We start from the raw sequence: 19,332 nt of genomic DNA on the forward strand, positions 1-19,332 counted from the left end.
AAAATTAATAAGGATAACAAAACCTAGATAGATGCAATTATCACTTTTTTTTTTTAAAGATAAAAAAGGTTTCATTAAAATAATTAAATTTGTTATTCCCAAAAATAATATTAGCAAAATTATATTTAAGTCAATGATTAGAAATTTTGGATAATCAAAATTTTCTATTGAAAGACTTTTTAAAAAGTATAATTTATATTGTTAGGGTATCTACAAAATTAGTAAAGTTTTTTCTCTTATTCTTCTTTCATCCATTTATCTTTGTAAAATTACTACTCTCTCATATATCAAGTAAAATATCTCTATCATTACAAATGATCGTGTTTCTTAATTTCAAAATGAATTGATATAAAATATGCAATTATTATCTTACTAATCATAATGACTAAATCTTTATTAGCAGTTATTGGTATTCTTTAAATGCCATAAACTTATGAAAATTTTTATTAAGAACTCTAATATCTTAATAAATTAATCCCATAAACTTATGAAAAGGGAAAATAAAAAGAAAAGAGGGGAAGTTGAAAATAGAGAGAACATGAGAAAAAATTTTATATATATATAGTGATTTTATTACTCTTTCACTTAAAGTAATTCTCTAATAGAATGTCAAGTGAAAATTCAACTTTTTGTAATTTAAAATATTAAAATAATCATTTCAATAACCTTGGGTGAGAATTTATTGTCTGTATTCATATACTCATGGCTTATCATGTCTTTAGAATTTTTTGCATATTCACACTAGAAGAATTCAATAATTTCCTATTTGATCTAATGAATATATTTGTTAAATTAGAAAATTAGTAAGGATAACACTTTTTTTGTTTTTATTAAAATTATTAAACTTGTTATCCTAAAAATAATATTACAAAAGTTATATTTAAGTTGATAATTAGAAATTTTGGATAATCAAAATTTTCGATTGAATGTCTCCTTAAAAAAGTATAATTCATGTTAATTGGGATACAATCAAGTTTACAAAATTGGTAATTTTTTTTTCTTTTATTTTTCTTTTATCTTCTTATGTTCATGGAAATACTATTCTCTCGTATATCAAATAGAATATCTCTATTAATATGAGTGATCATGTTTCCTCATTTCAAAAGATATTTATTTAAAAAATTTATGAATACATGGATTGTGAAATGAATTTACATACAATATATAGTCATTCTCCAATCAATCATAATGATTAAATCTTTATTAACATACATCAGTATTTCACGAATAAATATCTTTTTATACTCTAAAAACACAGAATCTTGTAAAACACAATTTTATGTAACAACATATAGAGTACGAAGATAGTTGTCTTGTAAAATCTATATGACAACATTATAGGAATACCTCAAAAACATAAACCCTAAATATATGCTTTAAAAGACTAAGTCTTTATGAAAATATGAAAGGTATTTAACAAATTTTTAGGGGTTACTTAAATTTTTGAAATTTTGAGGCTTTTAAAAATTTTTGAAATATCAATTTACCTTTTAATAGTTTCAAATATGATAATTACACTTCTAAAAAGTAGAGTAAAATGTAACAATATTTTTTAAAAATTAAATTATTATGTTTAAAACATTTAAGTTTGCTTTTTATTTTTAAAATTATTATTTTGTTTTTATACTGTTTGTTTTTTTATAGAGTTTGAATTTGGGTGTAAAAATTTATTTATGTAAATTTGGATGGAAAAGTTCTCTTAAACCAAACCTTGGGTGGGAACATGTTGTATACTCAGTGAATAAGCACAGGAAGTTTGACAAAGTACCATGAGGGTTTCACCAGTGACGAAGTAGAGGCAGAAAGGGTGACTGGTTCTGAGAAATTTAGTACGAAAGATTCCACGTGGAATATTCGGATCAACTAATTTCTTATCCATCTCCTTCATCAATGATGTAATTTTATAGATTATTTCTATAGGTAGAATTGTGTGTGGGCCTACATTTGGTGGTGGATGACAGGTGTTTTGAAGAGTTTGGACTTTGAGATGCAGATGTATTCTGGTTTGACAATTATTAATTTGTATTGAACATCACCTGTGTCTCTAGGTTGCTTCAGCATTAGAAATTAAGAATTCATCGCTTATTGGTGGATCGTTTTATCGGTTGATGCTTGTCTTCACACCAGCAGAGCCTCCGGTGGGTCGGTGATGGTAAATTCTCCAACAAAGTCCAAACCCTGTATCTATCTTGGAATCTTCATCGAAACTTCGTATCATATTTCCAAGCAAGTTACCTTGCCTTTTTCATTTTTTATTTTTTTTCGCCAAATGAGTAGGAACAACCCAAGTTTTAAAGAAACAACCTGTTAGTCCTTTAAGTTTTAAAAAACTAAAGTCTCATCCATCATCCATTTCTGTTAATAATCTACTAAGTTTTCTTTGAAATGATTGTTTTACATTTTCATTAAAATCACAAAATAATTATCAACACTTAATATAAAAGTCAAACTACTAATATATTATTAACAATTTAAAAATTTATCACTTAGACTCTTATAAAATATTAAAACTTTAACTAATTTTAAAATATTATATTTTTATTTTTAAAACTATTTAGGAGCATATTAATGATTTTATTGCTCCTTCACTTGACGTAATTCTCTAACCAAAATAGATGTAGAATGAAAATTCAACTTTTTGTAATTTAAAATGTGAAAATATATCATTTCAACCAACCTTGGATGGGAATTTATTGTTTGTATGCGTATATTCAGTAGCTCATCATGTTCTTAGAATCTTTTACATATTCAAACCTACAAGAATTCAACAATTTCATGTTTGATACAATAAATATGTTTGTTAGATTAGAAAATTAATAAGGATAACAAACCCTAGATAGATCTAATTATCACTTTTTTTTTAATAGATCAAAAGGTTTTCATTAAAATAATTAAAGTTGTTATCCCAAAAATAATACTAGAAAAATTATATTTAAATCAATAATTAGAAATTTTGGATAATTAAAATTTTCTATTAAAGGACTTCTTAAAAAGTATAATTCATGTTGTTGAGGTATCTACGAAATTAGTAATTTTTTCCCCCTTATTTTTCTTTTATCCTCTTGTTTTCGTGAAAATACTACTCCCTTGTATATTAAATAAAATATCTCTATCACTATGGATGTTCATATTTCCCCATTTCAAAAGATACATATTTAAAGAATTTATGAATCTATAGATATCGAAATGAATTGATATAAAGCATACAATCATTCTCCTACTAATTATAATGACTAAATCTTTATTAACATAAATTGATATTACGCAATCAAGTATCTATTCATACTCCAAGAATACAAGATCTTGTAAAATAACAACATATGGAGTACAAAGATTGTTGCCTTGTAAAAGTTTACATGACAACATTGCAACGGCACCCCAAAAACATAAACCCTAAATATATTCTTTAAAAGATGATAAAAATGAACATCATGCATCAAAAATTGATTTAATTACAAACATAACCTGTCCAGGTAAAAAGACTATTTATATTTACAATTTTTCGAGACGCTTGCAGCTGCTTCAAAAATGGCGGCAGTTTAAAGCATGCAGATTATGTTTGTAATAGCAATGTCCAGAAGTACCTCTGATCAGGAAACAAAGTTCCGACAATGATGAACTTCTAGAGATTTTGAGCTTGTTGATTTTTTCAGGTATAAGATTTCGCAGGCTCACGAGGACGGGTTGCCCAAATTGAACTCAAAGCTCTAAGACGTTGGAAATACTCTCCTAGTGCAAACAAGCCTCGAGCTGCCTGGCGAGTTGTTAGGATACGAGACATCTGCTGTAGTGTTTCTTGGCGAAGATGATCAGCCTGTTCAGGCAAGAGCTTATGAAGTTGGTAACATGTCAAGATGTTCCAAGTAAAAACTAACATAGACCAGATTGTATGAACCCAAAATTTAAAGAACCATGTTATGCTAAGATCCATATTAGACTCTGTAACCACACTTAAGTTTTGCAGAAATGTGAAGCACTCAAGGGAAAATCACGAAAATGATATTTCCTATGAATCATGACTGCAAAAAATAACCAAAATAATGAATTCAATGCCAGGAAGATGGTTTAAAATAAGTGTGATTTGTCTGGTATCACGGGCTTGCAGAATTTCGGCCAAAATAATAATTCAATCATCACCTAGTTATTTTCCATACCAGCTGCATGGTGCTTTTAATAAGCAGTTGGAAGTAGAAGAAAACTTCAATTTCACAGATGAATGCAAATTTAACTCGCTATAAAGTTTCTCAATTTAAATCAGATGTGCTGATAAATAACTAATTGATGGGTCCGAAAATGGATTACAGAAAGATATTGCAAGTTAAGATAGCATGCAATAGAAACATCAGCTCTGCTTCGGAAGAATCCAGCATAAAGCCACACTTGATCTAGCAATGATGTGGATTCTTACCTGGTTCACAAAGCTAACTAGAGCTTCCAACTTCTCCATTGCAGTAGGTATCCTTGGGATGTAACCTCCTTCTACCAGTCGACCAGCAGCCACAGTTTCAGCAAGAGTCGACTGCAATTTCTCCATGCCTTGAGTTAGAGCATCTTCCGCTTGCTGACATGACTGTCTTAGATTATTAACTTCCATATTTTGTGACTCAGTCAAGGTGTCAAGATGAGGACCGAGAACCTATTATCAATTTCAGCTTATGAATCAGTGTTATTCTACCTGTGGTAAAAGACCTTATATAACAATTCAATTAAGAAGAATGTGAGCGAGCAATATTTAAGTGTGTGTCCAAAACTATGGTTTCTCCTTACTATTATCCATAACTACCTTCAATAGAGTAAATTATTTCACTTTATTGAATAAATTGAAATATGAATCACCTTAAGAAGCTCGGAAGGGCGAAATCCTCCTATCCAAAAGAAAAAACGTTCAGCTGCTCTCCTCCACATGCCAGACATTATATAGAAAACATCAGCTTTTGCAGCAGTAGATTTCATGCGGAAAAGTTCAAGATGGTGGCTCAAGCCACCCTCCACTAGCATGCGAAGCTCCAAATCACTAATATGGGCCTGCAAAGCAGACCTCAGTTCACAAATTTGCCTAGTTTGCTCTTCAACCCAGTGTCCATACTCCATCTCAAATGCAGCAATTCCTGCACAAATCTCAGTGAGGACTTTTTATTGAATGCAAGAAGATGAAATAACAAAAAGTTGTGGTTTATAAGCAACATGAACTACAGGAAATCAAATTTCAAAGAACAGATTCAACACATCAGAGATTATACATAGCTTCATAACACAACATCATTTTCCATGGAGGTGTCAAGTTTGCAAAGTTCTGGAAACTTGTGCTTATGGATGGCTGGAATCTATTGCCAGGAACACTTTTGAGAGATTGATTTATAGACACCTTCGAAAGGACTTCAGTGCGGATGAAGAAGTTATGCAGTCTTTCTTACGTACTTTTTGCAAGCACTTGAAATGTGGGATCCAAGTCTCATACCTTACACTTTGAATCCTAACATACCATCACACTCTATAGTCTTGGTACATCACTATCTGAGTCATATGATTGCAACTGAGAGACATGATGATAACTTTGATACCAAATAATATGAACCTTAAGATAATCATACCTCAAAAGCTAACTAGTAAAATTGGAGAGCCCAAAGTCATATAAATCTCACACTAGAAGTCTATACTTTCCAATGTAGAATTCAAATCTCATATTTTACACTTAGAATACTAACAAAAAATTATGCAAATATCGAGGAATCATGCTTTAAAGGGAACACGATTAATCGATAAATAGCAAGAGCATACCATCAGTGGTGGTGGTGGTAAGCTAGTAGTAACAAAATTCCACAAATAGTCTTATTATCATGCATACACTCCAGGCCTCAAGATTTAGATACCAAAACAAGCAACTAGAGACATGCAATTTCAAGAAATAGCAATGCTTGTGAGCAAGGATATCAAAACAAGTTATTCAGCAATACTTTGACAAACCTGGATTTACAGGTCCACAGAACCCCATCTGACAACCTTCTACTCCACCACCTATAAACGAACCCTGAAGTGTAAGATTCGTTGTTTTGAATATTTGAATGTAAATAGGAAATAGGTGAGAAAGGGGTTTATAATGTCATAATACCAACTAAGCAAGAAATAGAAATAGTAAATCTTCTTTATACCTGTTGTCTCGCTCGCTCAAGCTCCTGCTCCCACTGAACCAACTTTAATCTACTAGATTCTAATTGTTGAACATAGGCCTGCAAAACAAATAAAAATTCAATTTAAAATCCCAAACCACTTGTTGCATGTTAGGGAATCTGTTTCAAATCAGGCCTCATAATACCTTTTTCCACAACCGGCTTTTATGAGCAGCCTCATGGTTTTGTGTGAGACACCTTTGCATCTGCAGAAGTTTGTAACAAAAAACAAAAAGAAAAAAGACTCACTTCATGTTAAGCGAATAACATTAAATCTACCTTAAAACCACATACAAAATTAGAAATAAATTATGGTTAAAATTGGTCAATTATGAGACTGCAAGCATTGAATAAACTGAAGTCAAAGGTAGTACATAGTACATTAGGTAGTTTATGTGCCAATCCTTGGCTCTGTGTAGATATATAATATTTGAGTAATTTCTAAGTTAAGGATAGAGAAGAGGATCGATTTGAAAATAGTTGTCATAAAAGAAAGCCGAAGAAAACAATAGAATAGTATATGCTAACATTAGCAGAATACAAATATACCAGAACACAGAGCCATGACCAAAAGTCCTCACAAACTAATACAAGAACCACCTTAATTGCATTGATACATAAACCACTTTTGAAAGGTGTAATATTTCAAAAGTTTCAGACAACTAGGAAAACATAAAGCAACAATAACTTAAGAGCAGAAACAAGGATCAAGGGCTAAGAAACAGAACAAGTGTTTGAAAGTCTGCCGAAACCAGAAGATGCAGATAAACATGCAAAATAGCTAACCTAAACTAGAAAATACAACAATAGGGAAAAGGAAGGGGGAGGGAGGGGGGGGGGGGGGGGTGGCGCATGGAAGGGTGGGGAAAGGAGAGTGAACATGGAGGAGAAAAACAATTTGTACTCTTCTAGTTTTCAGTGGAAATCTTTCAACAAACTAACAAATATGTCCATCCAATACAAAAAGTATTCATACAAATGGCCAGAAACGTGATTGAACTTACCTTATCCAAAGGTTTACTTGCTTCTTGTTCGTACTTGGTAGGAGGCGAGAACGTTCCATCTGAAGTATCCTCTGACTAAAAAGTTGAACAAAAGAATTATTTAGATTGGGGATGCTTATAATGTGTCCTCTAGAATCAGAACAAGTAGTGTAAACGTCAACAGTTTGCACCTAAGTGTCTATTCTTGTATCCGCCTCCATGATCATAGGCGTTGATGTATTTGGATTGCCATTACTTTTAAAGTTTTCCCCCCATGTGCCAAGTTGATGAGTGGGCTCATAAATTCCAAATCTACTTGTGGTGACAAATTGGGTGGATGAAGAGTTCATGCCCTTCGAACTTATGATGGGATGCAGCTCCATTAGCTTTAGACATAAACACAAATACACCATGTCCCGGTAACCACACTTAAGTTTGCAGAAATGTGAAGCACTCAAGGAAAAATAAACTACAGTTTTTTAGCATATCACTAAAATGATATTTCCTGCAAATCATGAATGCAAAAAAATCACCAAAATAATGAATTCAATGCCATGAAGACGGTCTAAAATGATTGGTCTGGCATCTCGGGCTCGCAGCATTTTGGCCAGAATAATAACTCAATCATCAGCTAGCTATTTACCATACGAGCTGCATAGTGCAGATGAATAGTAGAAGAATAGTAACTCATTAACAGTTAAAAGTAGAAGAAAACTAACTTTTTGCAAATGAATGCAAATTCAACTCAGTATTAAGTTTCTCAATTTAAATCAGATGTGCTGATAAAGAACTAATTGAAGGGTCAGAAAACGGATTACAGAAAGCTATTTAAAGTTAAGATCAGCAATACTTTGGAAGAATCCAGAATGAGCCATACTTGATCGAGCAATGATGTGGAATCTTACCTGGTTCACAAAGCTGACTAAAGCTTCCAACTTCTCCATTTCAGTAGGCATCCTTGGGATGTAACCTCCTTCTACCAGTTGACAAGCAGCAACAGTTTCAGCGAGAGTCGAGTGCAGTTTCTCCATGCCTTGAGTCAAAGCATCTTCCGCTTGCTGACATGACTGTCTTAGATTATTCACTTTCATGTATTGTGAATCAGTCAAGGTGTCAAGACGAAGAACAAGAACCTGTTATCAATGTCAGCCTATCAATCAGCGATAGTCTACCTATGATGAAAGACCATAGATAACAATTCAATTAAGATATGAGTGAAAGAGAAATATTGTGACACCTCTAAGCAAATCTCACATCGACAAAATATTAAGAACCTCAAAACAAATGTCCTAACCCTAACACAAAACACCAGTGATATTGGGTATCTGCATGTGCATATCCACATGTCAGACATTATATAGAAAACATCAGCTTTTGCAACAGTAGATTTCTTGTAGAAAAGTTCAAAATAGTGGCTCAAGCCGCCCTCCACTAAAATGTTGTTAGAGACCTGAAATGAATTGGACAGCACTTTCCCTGTTTTCTTTGTGTTTGCCAATTCCTCAACAACAACAGCAATGTTATTCTATTATTTCAACTCAGCCAGTGCAATCTATACAACCCAATTCTTATTCCCAGCAATCAGCATAAACATTCAAATCAATTTCTCAGCAAACAAACACAAAGCTAATACTCAATCTCAATGGAAACAAACATCTCTTCTTTGTATTACTGAAATTGCATAATAGAGTTGAAAAAGTTCGTTACAACTTTGATTAATAAAATGAAAATAAGAGAAACATACTGAAAACCAAAATGGAAGAAGAAAATCCGAGATCCCCAGGCATTTCAAGAGGCCTGTGCTCTCCCACTGCTACCACACACTTAATTTTCTGCTTCCCCATCTAACTGATTTCCATCCTTTTTGCTCCCCACCAATTCCCCCTCTCTCTTCATATTGCCACGTGTCCTTATTGTCTCAAAATGCCCATGCACATTTTGGTTTGCCAATTGCTCCAATCCTTTGATGCCAGCTAGAATATTTTCCTCTCCCTTGCTGCTATGCGACTTACTGCTGTTGTGCTCCATTCTTCTTAGCTTCCTCTTCATTTTGCAAGATACATACACCTGAGACCTAACATTTCCCCTCCCATTGAGAGGCATCTTGTCCCCAAAGTGAAAATGAGGAAAAAGATGCTTGAAGGCTACATAAATTTCCCATGAATCCCCACAGGCAGGTAAATCCTTCCATCTCACCATAGTTTCCAGGTCTCCTAAAGCTGAATAATGATAAGCCAAGATGTCCAAAGATTGTAACTCTAATTCGCCATCTTCATTCATACAATCAGGAAGAGGCTGGGTGATCAGAGTTGGTCCAAGCTGCTTCTTCAACTGCGAGACATGGAAGACAGGATGGATTTTGGCAGCAGGAGGCAGTGAAAGACGATATGCTACAGCACCCACTTTCTTCAAAATTTTATAAGGCATGTAAAAATGCAGGCTGAGTTTCTCATTGGGTCTAGTGGCCAATGAGCAGAAACAATATGGTTGGAATTTTAGGAAGACATGATCCCCCACCTCAAAATGAATTTCTTGTCATTTCCTATTTGCAAACTTTTTCATCCTATTTTTGAATCAAGACATTAAACTCTCGCTGTAAATTCTCCTTCAACTCATCAAGGATGGCATTATGCTCTCAAATCAAGACATTAACTTCTTCTATTTTTTATTCTTCTTCTACCCAAAGCAATACTGCCGGTGGGTCTCTCCCGTAGAGAGCCTTAAAAGGAGACATGCTCGTAGAATTGTTATAGGTAGTGTTGAACCAATATTCAGCCCATGGCAGCCAATTCAGCCACTGTTTGGGCTGTCGAGAGCAAAAACATTGCAAGTAAGTTTCGAGACTCCTATTTACACCTCTGTTTGACCATCCGACTGAGGATGGTAGGCTGAACTAAATTTTGAAGTGGTTCCCACTGCCTTAAACAACTCTCCCCAAAACTGACTGAAAAAAACTGTCACAGTTTGAAACTATAGAATGAGGAAAGCTGTGTACCTTCACTAATTCACTGATGAACTTACGAGCCACTTCAGCTTCTGTGAAAGGGTGTCAGAGGGCTATAAAATGGTTGTATTTTGTTAGCCGATCTACCACGACTAAAATGGAATCTTCTCTCATTGTTTTGGCAGCCCTATGATGAAGTCAATCAAGATATCTTCCCAAACCTTGGAAGCTAGGGGAAGTGGCTACAGTAAGCGCCTCGTATTTCATTCTTTGATAGATATCACACTCTGCCACATATTTCTTGACATCTGCCTTTATCCCTTCCCAAAACAAAACTGCAAAAATCCGCTTGCAAGTTCGAAAGAACCCAAAATGTCTACCGAGAGGTGAGGAGTGAAAATCAGATAAGAACTGAGGAATGTAGACTGAGTTTCGAGGAAGAACAAGCCTACCTTTATGCAGCAGTCTGCCCTTTTTTAATTCGTAGCCTGGATGCGCATCTACTCTGTTCAACAGCTCATGAATGATGTTCTTATTTGAATTTCGGATTTCATTACCCTCTAAACCCACCACTTGAGTTGCGTCACTTCCCAAAGAACTTCTTTGAATTTCGGAATACAAGCGAGTGTATCTGTTGCTTTATTCTTGCATCGCAGACGGCACTGAATTTTGAAGTCGAAACCTAGCATTTTCATGACCCACTTTTGTTGATCACTGCTGATACCACTGATCTGTTAAGAACTCCAAGCTGCATTGGTCGATTCTAACTTTGAAATGTCGTCCCAACAAATAATGCCTCCATTTTTAGAATGCCATAACAATGGCCATCAGCTCCCTTTCATATACCAGTTTGCTTCGGTTTCTGACAGACAACGCCTTACTCATGAAAGAAATGGGACAGTCATCTCGCATTAATACAAACTTTACACCTAAACCTGAAGAATCAGTCTGAACAACGAACTCTCCCAAAAAATCATGCAGCGTAAGCACGGGAACCATCGTCCTTGCTTTTTTCAACATGTTGAAAGCCTCTGCAGCTTCTTCATTCCACACAAAAGCGTACTTTTTTAATAAGCTAGTGAAGGACTCTGCAATCTTCCCGTACCCCTTTACACTGTGCCTATAATAACCTATTAAGCCTAAAAACCCCTGAGTTCACTTAAATCCTTCAGAGCAGGCCAATCTTGCGTCGCCTGAAATTTTTTAGAGTCAGCTTTGACTTCTCCTGCTGACACAATATGACCCAAATAGTCTATACGATCTTGTCTGAATGCACATTTCTTCAAATTAACAATCAACTTGTGATCCTTTTGTAACTCTAGGACAACCCGCAAGTGCCTCAAATGATCCTCCATTTGACCACTAAAGACTAGAATGTCGTCCAAAAAGACTAGTACAAATCTTCTTATATATGGCCGAAAGATCTTGTTCATCAAACTCTCAAAGGTTGCCGATGCATGTGAGCGCCCAAACAGCATTATAAGAAATTTGTAATGGCTATCATGAGTGCGAAAGACGGTCTTCGTCACATCCTTCTCCCTCACGTGAATCTGATTATAGCCTGATTTTAGATCCAATATGTTGAATACTGTCGCCTCGACTAATTCATCAAACAACTCATCTATGACCGGGATTGGAAATTTGTCTGATATCATTATTTATTTAGGGTGCGGTAGTCCACACAGAATTGCCACCCTTCATCTTTTTTCTTTACCAACAATACTGCACTTAAAAACAGGCTGACACTTGGTTGAATCACCCCTGTTATTATCATCTCCTTGACTATCTTCTCGATTTCATTTTCTGGGAATGCAAAGTACCCATAGGGTCATATATTTGGAGGTTGGGCTGGTGGAAGGAGTCGCATTGTGTGATCATGTACTCTTTTGGGTGGCAATCCAGATGGCTCCCTAAATAATGCCCCGTATTCCTCTAACAAACTTCTGAGTCTAGACTCTGTTTCAATCTTTGTATTCTCCCCTGAATGCGTCACTCCCCTGTATTCAAGCTAGAAACCTTCTCCCCCCACTTTGACCGAGTTAACCACTGCCTTTAACTAAGACTCCAATCAACTCAAGGATGCATCCCCTTTCAGTTGAACTCTCATCCCTTCTCAATCAAAAGTCATTGTTTGCAACCTCCAATTTACTTTCATCTCACCTAACCTACATAATCAATCCATGCCAAGTATGATGTCTATGCTCCCAATTTGAAAGGGAAAAAATTCAGCTTCACAATCATCCCCTAAAATTGAAGTTCCACCGAATCACATCTGCCCATGCCTTTCACTCTTTTCTCATCTCCTAACGTGACAGCAAAGCGAGCTAGTGTCATGGGAATCCTCAATTTCTCCATTAATGCTCTTGATATGAAATTATAGATGGCCCCACTATCCAATAAAGTCACCACTTCCTCACCCTTCAAAAACCCAACAAACTTCATAGTTTTGGGTTTGTTAAATCCCACCACAGAGCTTAAATTCAGTGTTAATTTCATCTCCCTTTCTTCCATGGCTGGTTCTTCATCTTCACCGACATCTAGTTCTTCTTCTTCGCCTTCCAAAGCGATCATAACCTAGAATTATCGAAACTTGGACTTGTGACCTAGAGTGAACTTCTCGTCACATCTGAAGCAAAGGTCTTTCTCTAACTTTGACCGAAATTCCTTGTCAGAAAGATGATGGTAATTACCATCACGGTGTGAAAAAGTAGTGTTACAGTTGCTCGCTCCTCAAGACATCAGCAGTGTGGCTCAGTAATTATGGGTTTCACTTCTTGAGGCTTGGGCATTTTGTGAATTGGTTGGTGGTCAGATTGGGTTAGATTGGGTCGGGTTGGTGTAAAGTGGGTTGGGCATGGTGTTGGACTGGGCTTGGTAAGTTGTTAAGCTGCTGGACTGGGTCAAAGTTACAACCTGATGGACTGTGGGGCTGGATGTGTTTGTGAAATGGGTCCGGCGATAGGAGTGGGAGTCTTAGGCTTTTGCATCTGGATGGCTATATCAAGTTTCGAATCGAGCGTCCATCACCCAATTTTTCTCTTCGATTTTCTGCACCCAAATCATGGCTTCTTTTAATGTGGTCGGACAGAAGAGTTTAACTTTAGCCTTCACCGTTTCAGTTTTTCAAGATTATTTTGATAATTTATCTTTTATTTTCTTATTTAATTTATCGATAATAAAAGATATCAATATTGACGTGACAGTAATATAGGTGGTAATCTGATTACCATTTTCACATTAGGTATTTAAATATTACAAAAAGAATCTTGATTTTATTATAATTATATAATTATTTATTAATTTTTTGAAAAAAATAAATTTATTTTTAATTAATACGTCAAATAATATAAAAAATATTTAAAAATAATTATATTCAAGGGTATTTAAATAAAATAATTTATTAATAATCTTTTATTATTTTTAACTAAACATAATAATTATTTATACTTACTAAAATTTATCCAACATAGTAATCATTTATACCCAGTAATCTTCTAAGTAATCTATTTTCAACGTAATCTTTTTATTTTGATAATAAAATATTACCCAAATCAAACGCTCCTTAAACCAATCATAGACGCTGACAGTAACACCAAGGTTTTAAAAGCCGGATCGGACCGTCCGGTTCAACCGGCTGGACTGTGAACTGGTTACTGTAGCGCTTTTTTAACAGGAAAAAACCGTCTATGTTAAATTTCGGATTGAACCGCGATTGAACCGGTGGTTCATTGGCGGTTTGCGGTCAATCCGGTTCACAATTGTAAAAAAGCTCAATATAATATTTTCTCCAGCTTCAGTTCCTACGCTGTCGTCAATTTCGTTGCTCCAGTTGTGGGTTACCGCCAACATCTTTACTCTAGTTTTTCTGCATAGTGGTGAGATCTTCTACGTTGTCGCCGACAACATTGATTCAGTTTTGTGTTTGACTGACTCTCATGATGCAACTGCAATCTTAAAAGTTGAAACCATGGAGGAACCATGGTTCAGTCAAACGAGTGGGTATTTGAAAACCATTAATTAATAGGCGTTCTGGTAGTAGGTATAGGTGGAGATGGGGAAGTGGAAACATGTACTTGAGAAACAAGCGAGCTGCCAGAGCGAGAGGCTTATTATAATGGAAATTTCTTAGGAAGTTACCCTCTCATGGAGAGCAGCTCACCCACGTAACCAAACCCACTTGACATATTAGCATAACCCTTTGTGATCCTCTTGCCTATATATAGCTTCTTTACATTTCTCATCTTGATCAAAGCCAATCTTTCATAGCTCCTTCTATTTCTTTATACTGTTTATCAAAGTGGAAGTATGTTGGTCGGTTAATTTTTTATTTTATTTAATGTGTATATTAGATTTTTAATTTGTTTGAGTGCTCAATAATTAATAGTGCATGTGTTTATAGAATTGGATTTGTTTAATGTATATGTTTTGTTTTGATACAAAGTTAGTTGTTATTACTTATTAAATTTATGTTCAATAATACATATATTTTGTTAATTATGAAAACTGAAAAATATGTATAGTATAAAATTTACTGTGTAAAATACATATAATTAATAATTAGATATAATATTTTTAGATTTTTATGTAAAATTATAATTTCGGTCTAACCGATCCAACCGAAACCAATACTTAAAACGGTTTTGAAAACCTTGAGTAACACTACTTCTAATGCATCTCCGAGCGATGTAGGGATTGCTTCAAAATTGCTCCAACACTCTTCCACGATGCCAAACAGCCTTAACGCCATTAAATCCTCTTACAAAGAACCCTCCAGAATTGAATGAAACCAAAGTAGCTAGGGGTGTTCAAAACCGGTTAACCGAACCGTTTTGGCCATTTTTTGAACTGAACCGAATATTTGGTTTGAAAAAAATCATGAACCGAAACCGAACCGATTTAAAAATTAACTGATTTTTGAACCGAATTTTGAAAAATTATCATATTTCATTATTTTTTTCTAATTTTTTGAAAATTTTATTAAATTTTTATTCGATTTTTTAAAAACCGGTTCGGTTTGGTTAACCGGTTTTGAAAATTTGGCAAACCGGTAACCGAACCGAAAATTTGGTTTTATATATTTTTGAACCGGTATCCGAACTGATTTTTTGAATAACCTATTTTTCAATTAGGGTTTCGGTTTAAAAATCGATTCGATTCGGTTATTGGATAATTTTGAACACCCCTAAAAGCAGCATTTCACGCTTCAGTTAATCCCAATCAGAGAAGGGTTGATGCGCTTCACTTCATTGAAACCACCGCAACGCTTCCCATCCATACACATGCCGGCGACTGCAAACTGTAAACTTTACTTCCAGCCAATATCTCAATCATATATGGGTTAGTTGAGATTAAATTTTAAAGTACTAGGTATGATTGTCACATTATTTAATATTAGGATCTTTATCTTCATTAAAAAAAAAAAACTGTAAACTTCTAAAACCTTCTCTCAATGATAGATGGGTTAAGTGAGAGTAAGTTATTAAGAATGATTCGGTTAATCTGAAAGTTGACAATGGAAATTAGAGCTATTATTAAGTAAAAAGCTTAGATATTTGATGGTATCTTGAATAATTTGGACTGATGAATAGAAGAATCTATCTGTAGACGTGTTGAATACAATTTCTCAGCAACATCATATTGATCCATGGCCAAAAACATATCACTTAGTTTTTTTTTATTGACCTATGTTTGTAAAACCTATGTTTGTACAGAACATAAATATTGCACAATAAAACAAGATGCAGAAATAAAGACCTCAATATATCTAAGCTACCAACAGTAACCAAACCAATAGAAAATTAAACTACTGATATTGCAAACACATGTAAACATGAAACTTTAAAAATTTTATCTCCACCCCCAGTAAACACTGTACCTGACGAAATCACCCTTCTCAAACTCACTCTCTGCTTGCTTCCTCAACGCAAGTGCCTCCAAGCTCTTATCCCCAAACCCGCTAATTCCATTCAGCTCCATCATCACCTGAGTAGCTTTTGTTGTCGTTCACAGTGTCCGACCATAACTCCACTGGGCAAAGCCATGAGGTTGGGCCTAGACCCAAACCCTGAGAGTCTCGAAGTTGGTGCAAACTCTGACTCTTTTCACTTCACTTTGACTTTGATTATGATTATATAACTAAATGGTCTTTCATACAAACCGTGTAAAAACATGTTAAAGAAAGAAGGCGAAGAAGAAGACAATAAAATTACATTAACAACAAAAACCAGAGGAAGACGGAAGAATCGTGAAAGTGATCGAGAAATGAGACTTGAAGGTGACCGGAAAATGAAATTTGGGGGTGCTAATTCCTGGAAACTATGCTGTATTGTCTCTTATTATTTAAAATAAAAAGGGTTACTTTATGTTGCCTTCCTAACTACTCGGCTAACTTCCTGAAATTTACATTCATGCTCTATGCTCTGTAGTTTTCTCAAAAAAAGATTGGTACTTTCATTGATGATGAAAACATCAAAGGAGATCCAATTTTTCTTCTCTTTTGAGCGAAAATGAAGAGTCAAAGATCTAGGTTATTGTTTTCTTAAAAGGGTCTGCTTCTTCAAGATGGTTTCTCGAATAACTTGTAAAGTTCTTGAATGCAAGAAGAATCCATCGGATGTAATTGGCGACATTGGTAGTGATTGCGTAGGATCAACAGATAGCATGTAGAGAACTTTTAACTATGCATTTACATTGGGTTCATAAATATTCTCATGAGCATCTAACAAAGAAAAAAGTGTAGCACAATCATCCGTGGAAGCAGCAGCAGCTACAAATACAACAAATCAAGGATATTTGAAGAGATGACAGTAGTTCAACAAGAAGCAACAGAGCTTATGATAGTAAATCAACAATTGTAATGACTAACAATCCAGTCTCCATAATCGCACAAAACATATAACAATTGCAAGTATCACTTTCTAGAAGAAATTGAAGCCAACAATTGTAAAAATAATATTTGTTTGTTTTTACCTTGAGAGCAGAGCTAAATTATTATAGTGGGATTTTAGGAGTTTTAATAGAAGTAGAGAATATTTTAATTAGGGGTGTGCATAATTTGATTTGGTCCGCTTTTGTGCATATAAACAAGGCCAAACGACTATTTCCCACCCAAGGTATGCTAAAATGTCAAGTTTTCATCTTTTAACTATGAAACACTAAATACCCACTCATGGCCGATTAAATCTAACAAAACCCTAACGGTGGTAAATTTAATCTCATTTTCCCCCTAAAAGTTTAAAAACTAACATTTTTTCCCTAAGCTAAGTTTGAAAATATCGCATTTCCCCCCCTAGGGTTTATTTCCAAACCCTTTCACTTTCTCCGGCACCATTGCCGGCCGTCTTCCCCTCCCGATAGTTTTTCTTCCACCGACGGCCCCCTCAACTCCACCCCAACCCATCCGGCTTAGAGAGACATCATCTGGGAAGAGAAATCGTCTTCCTAGACAATGAAGACGAGATCGATCAATCTCGTCTTCGTCTGGGAAGATGACGACAACTAGGAAGACGAAGAACTTCGTCTTCCTTAACGAAGTTCTTCGTCTTCCACGGCTTCTCCGAAGCCGATCGAACATCCAAATAGGAGGAAAGAGATCGCTGGAAGGAGAGGATGCTTCAGGAGGGAGAGACCGTTGGCAATGGAGCCAAAGATGTCACTAGAGATTTCAAAATGAAACCCTAGGGTGAAACTGCGATTTTTTAAAACTTAGGCTAGGGGAAAATTTTAGTGTTTAAAGTTTAGGGAGGCAAAAATAGATTCTATTTTAGTTTATTTTTAATATTATAGAGAAAATAACCATTTTACCCTTATAACTGTTAGAGTTTTGTTAGATTTAACTGGCCATGGGCGGGTATTTGGTGTTTCCATAGTTAAAGGGTGGAAACTTGACATTTCAGCATACCTTGGGTGGAAAATAGTCGTTTGGTCTATAAACAAAGATAAACATCTCAAGAAATGCCGAAATTTGAATTTTTTGGAAGACAGCTGTACTGGAAAATAATCTGTTTTTTTTTGGCAATGTTATACGTATATATTTTTTTATACAATTTAGATAGATAAATAATATGTTATCATATTATTTAGTTTTAATTTAAAATCATTCAATCACATAATGACATATCATTTATACATATAAATTCTATATACATAATTAAATAACTATCAACCCTCTTTTCTTTCCTTTTCAATATATGAACATGAAGCTGATGCGTTTCGTAGGTATCAATTTTTAGTCTGTCCCTTTCATTCGCAGTTAAAAATATAAGAGAATGTAAATAAATCACAAGATTATTAATTACAATTAAGAAATATGTTTTAAATAATCTAACCTGTTATAAAATTAATAAAGTAATTGACTTGCCAAATAAAATTATTAAGCCAAAGCACGACAAAAGGAATAAAGAAACAAGAAGAAGCAGAAAGAAAGAAAGAAAGAATTGAGAGAGTAATTTTCTATTGAATCCGGATGAAGAGAAGAGAAAAGAGAATTGCATATATCATGAAGAGTAAAGGGGCAGTATTTATAGACATTTCGCTGCCCCATTAGTCAACAAATATGGCTGTAAACATTGCCAATTTTCCAAGCCAATTTTCCAAGCTAATTTAATGCATTCCCATTGCTTTTTGGCCAAAGTCTTCTCACGTGGTGGAAAATCCACCTTCTGCAACACTCCCCCTTGGATTTTCACCACTTACAGATAATTATATTAACCTTACTAAGGAAAAACCCAATGGGATAAAAACCAAAGCAAAGGAACATAATTATTAAATGTCCTGTAAGGTGGCGTTGGACGTGCTTAAACTGCCTCGTTAAAAACCTTACTAGGAAAACCCAGTGGGACAAAACCTAGTGAAGGAAAAAAGAGTACAGTGCACCTTTTGTCCAATATTGGATAACCTTCAAAATTTTGCCTGATGAACGCTCCCCCTGATGAACACTCCCCCTCTTTATAATAGGATTAACTTGGTTGCTTGTTGAGCCGCCGCATACCGATGTTATACACTAACTTCTCAAATGTTGATGTCGGTAGTGTCTTAGTGAACAAATCTGCAAGATTCTCACAGGATCTGATTTGCTTGACATCAATCTTTTTACTCTGCTGGAGCTCATGAGTGTAAAAGAACTTCGGTGATATATGTTTGGTTTTGTCTCCTTTGATGTACCCACCTCTAATTTGGGCTATACATGCTGCATTGTCTTCATATAATATGGAAGGAGTGTTTGTTGTAGAAGGAAGAC

The 19,332-nt window shown here is 34.9% G+C and overlaps 1 protein-coding gene across 1 annotated transcript; it reads right to left on the reverse strand.

The window, feature by feature from the left end:
* Positions 1-3,649: 3,649 nt before the first annotated feature.
* LOC123198964 (transcription factor TGA1-like) lies at positions 3,650-6,218 on the reverse strand. The gene is made up of 5 exons (XM_044613767.1): positions 6,150-6,218; positions 5,965-6,028; positions 4,837-5,108; positions 4,409-4,636; positions 3,650-3,814 (listed from the first exon to the last, which is right to left on the reverse strand). The coding sequence occupies exons 2-5, from the start codon at positions 5,990-5,992 to the stop codon at positions 3,650-3,652; spliced, it is 693 nt and encodes a 230-aa protein (XP_044469702.1). The 5' UTR covers positions 5,993-6,028; positions 6,150-6,218.
* Between the last annotated feature and the right edge of the window lie 13,114 nt (positions 6,219-19,332).

The sequence above is a fragment of the Mangifera indica genome, chromosome 16 (genome assembly GCF_011075055.1).
Source record: "Mangifera indica cultivar Alphonso chromosome 16, CATAS_Mindica_2.1, whole genome shotgun sequence".
Taxonomy (NCBI): Eukaryota; Viridiplantae; Streptophyta; class Magnoliopsida; order Sapindales; family Anacardiaceae; genus Mangifera; species Mangifera indica.

What these genes read in the sequence shown, in the direction of transcription:
- LOC123198964 (XM_044613767.1), bottom strand. Translation starts at nt 5,992, where the DNA reads ATGGGGTTCTGTGGACCTGTAAATCCAG. An exon ending in CTGTGGACCTGTAAATCCAG is followed by an intron (nt 5,109 to 5,964) that starts GTTTGTCAAAGT and finishes AGATTTGTGCAG; the next exon opens with GAATTGCTGCATTTGAGATG. An exon ending in GCCCTTCCGAGCTTCTTAAG is followed by an intron (nt 4,637 to 4,836) that starts GTGATTCATATT and finishes AATTGATAATAG; the next exon opens with GTTCTCGGTCCTCATCTTGA.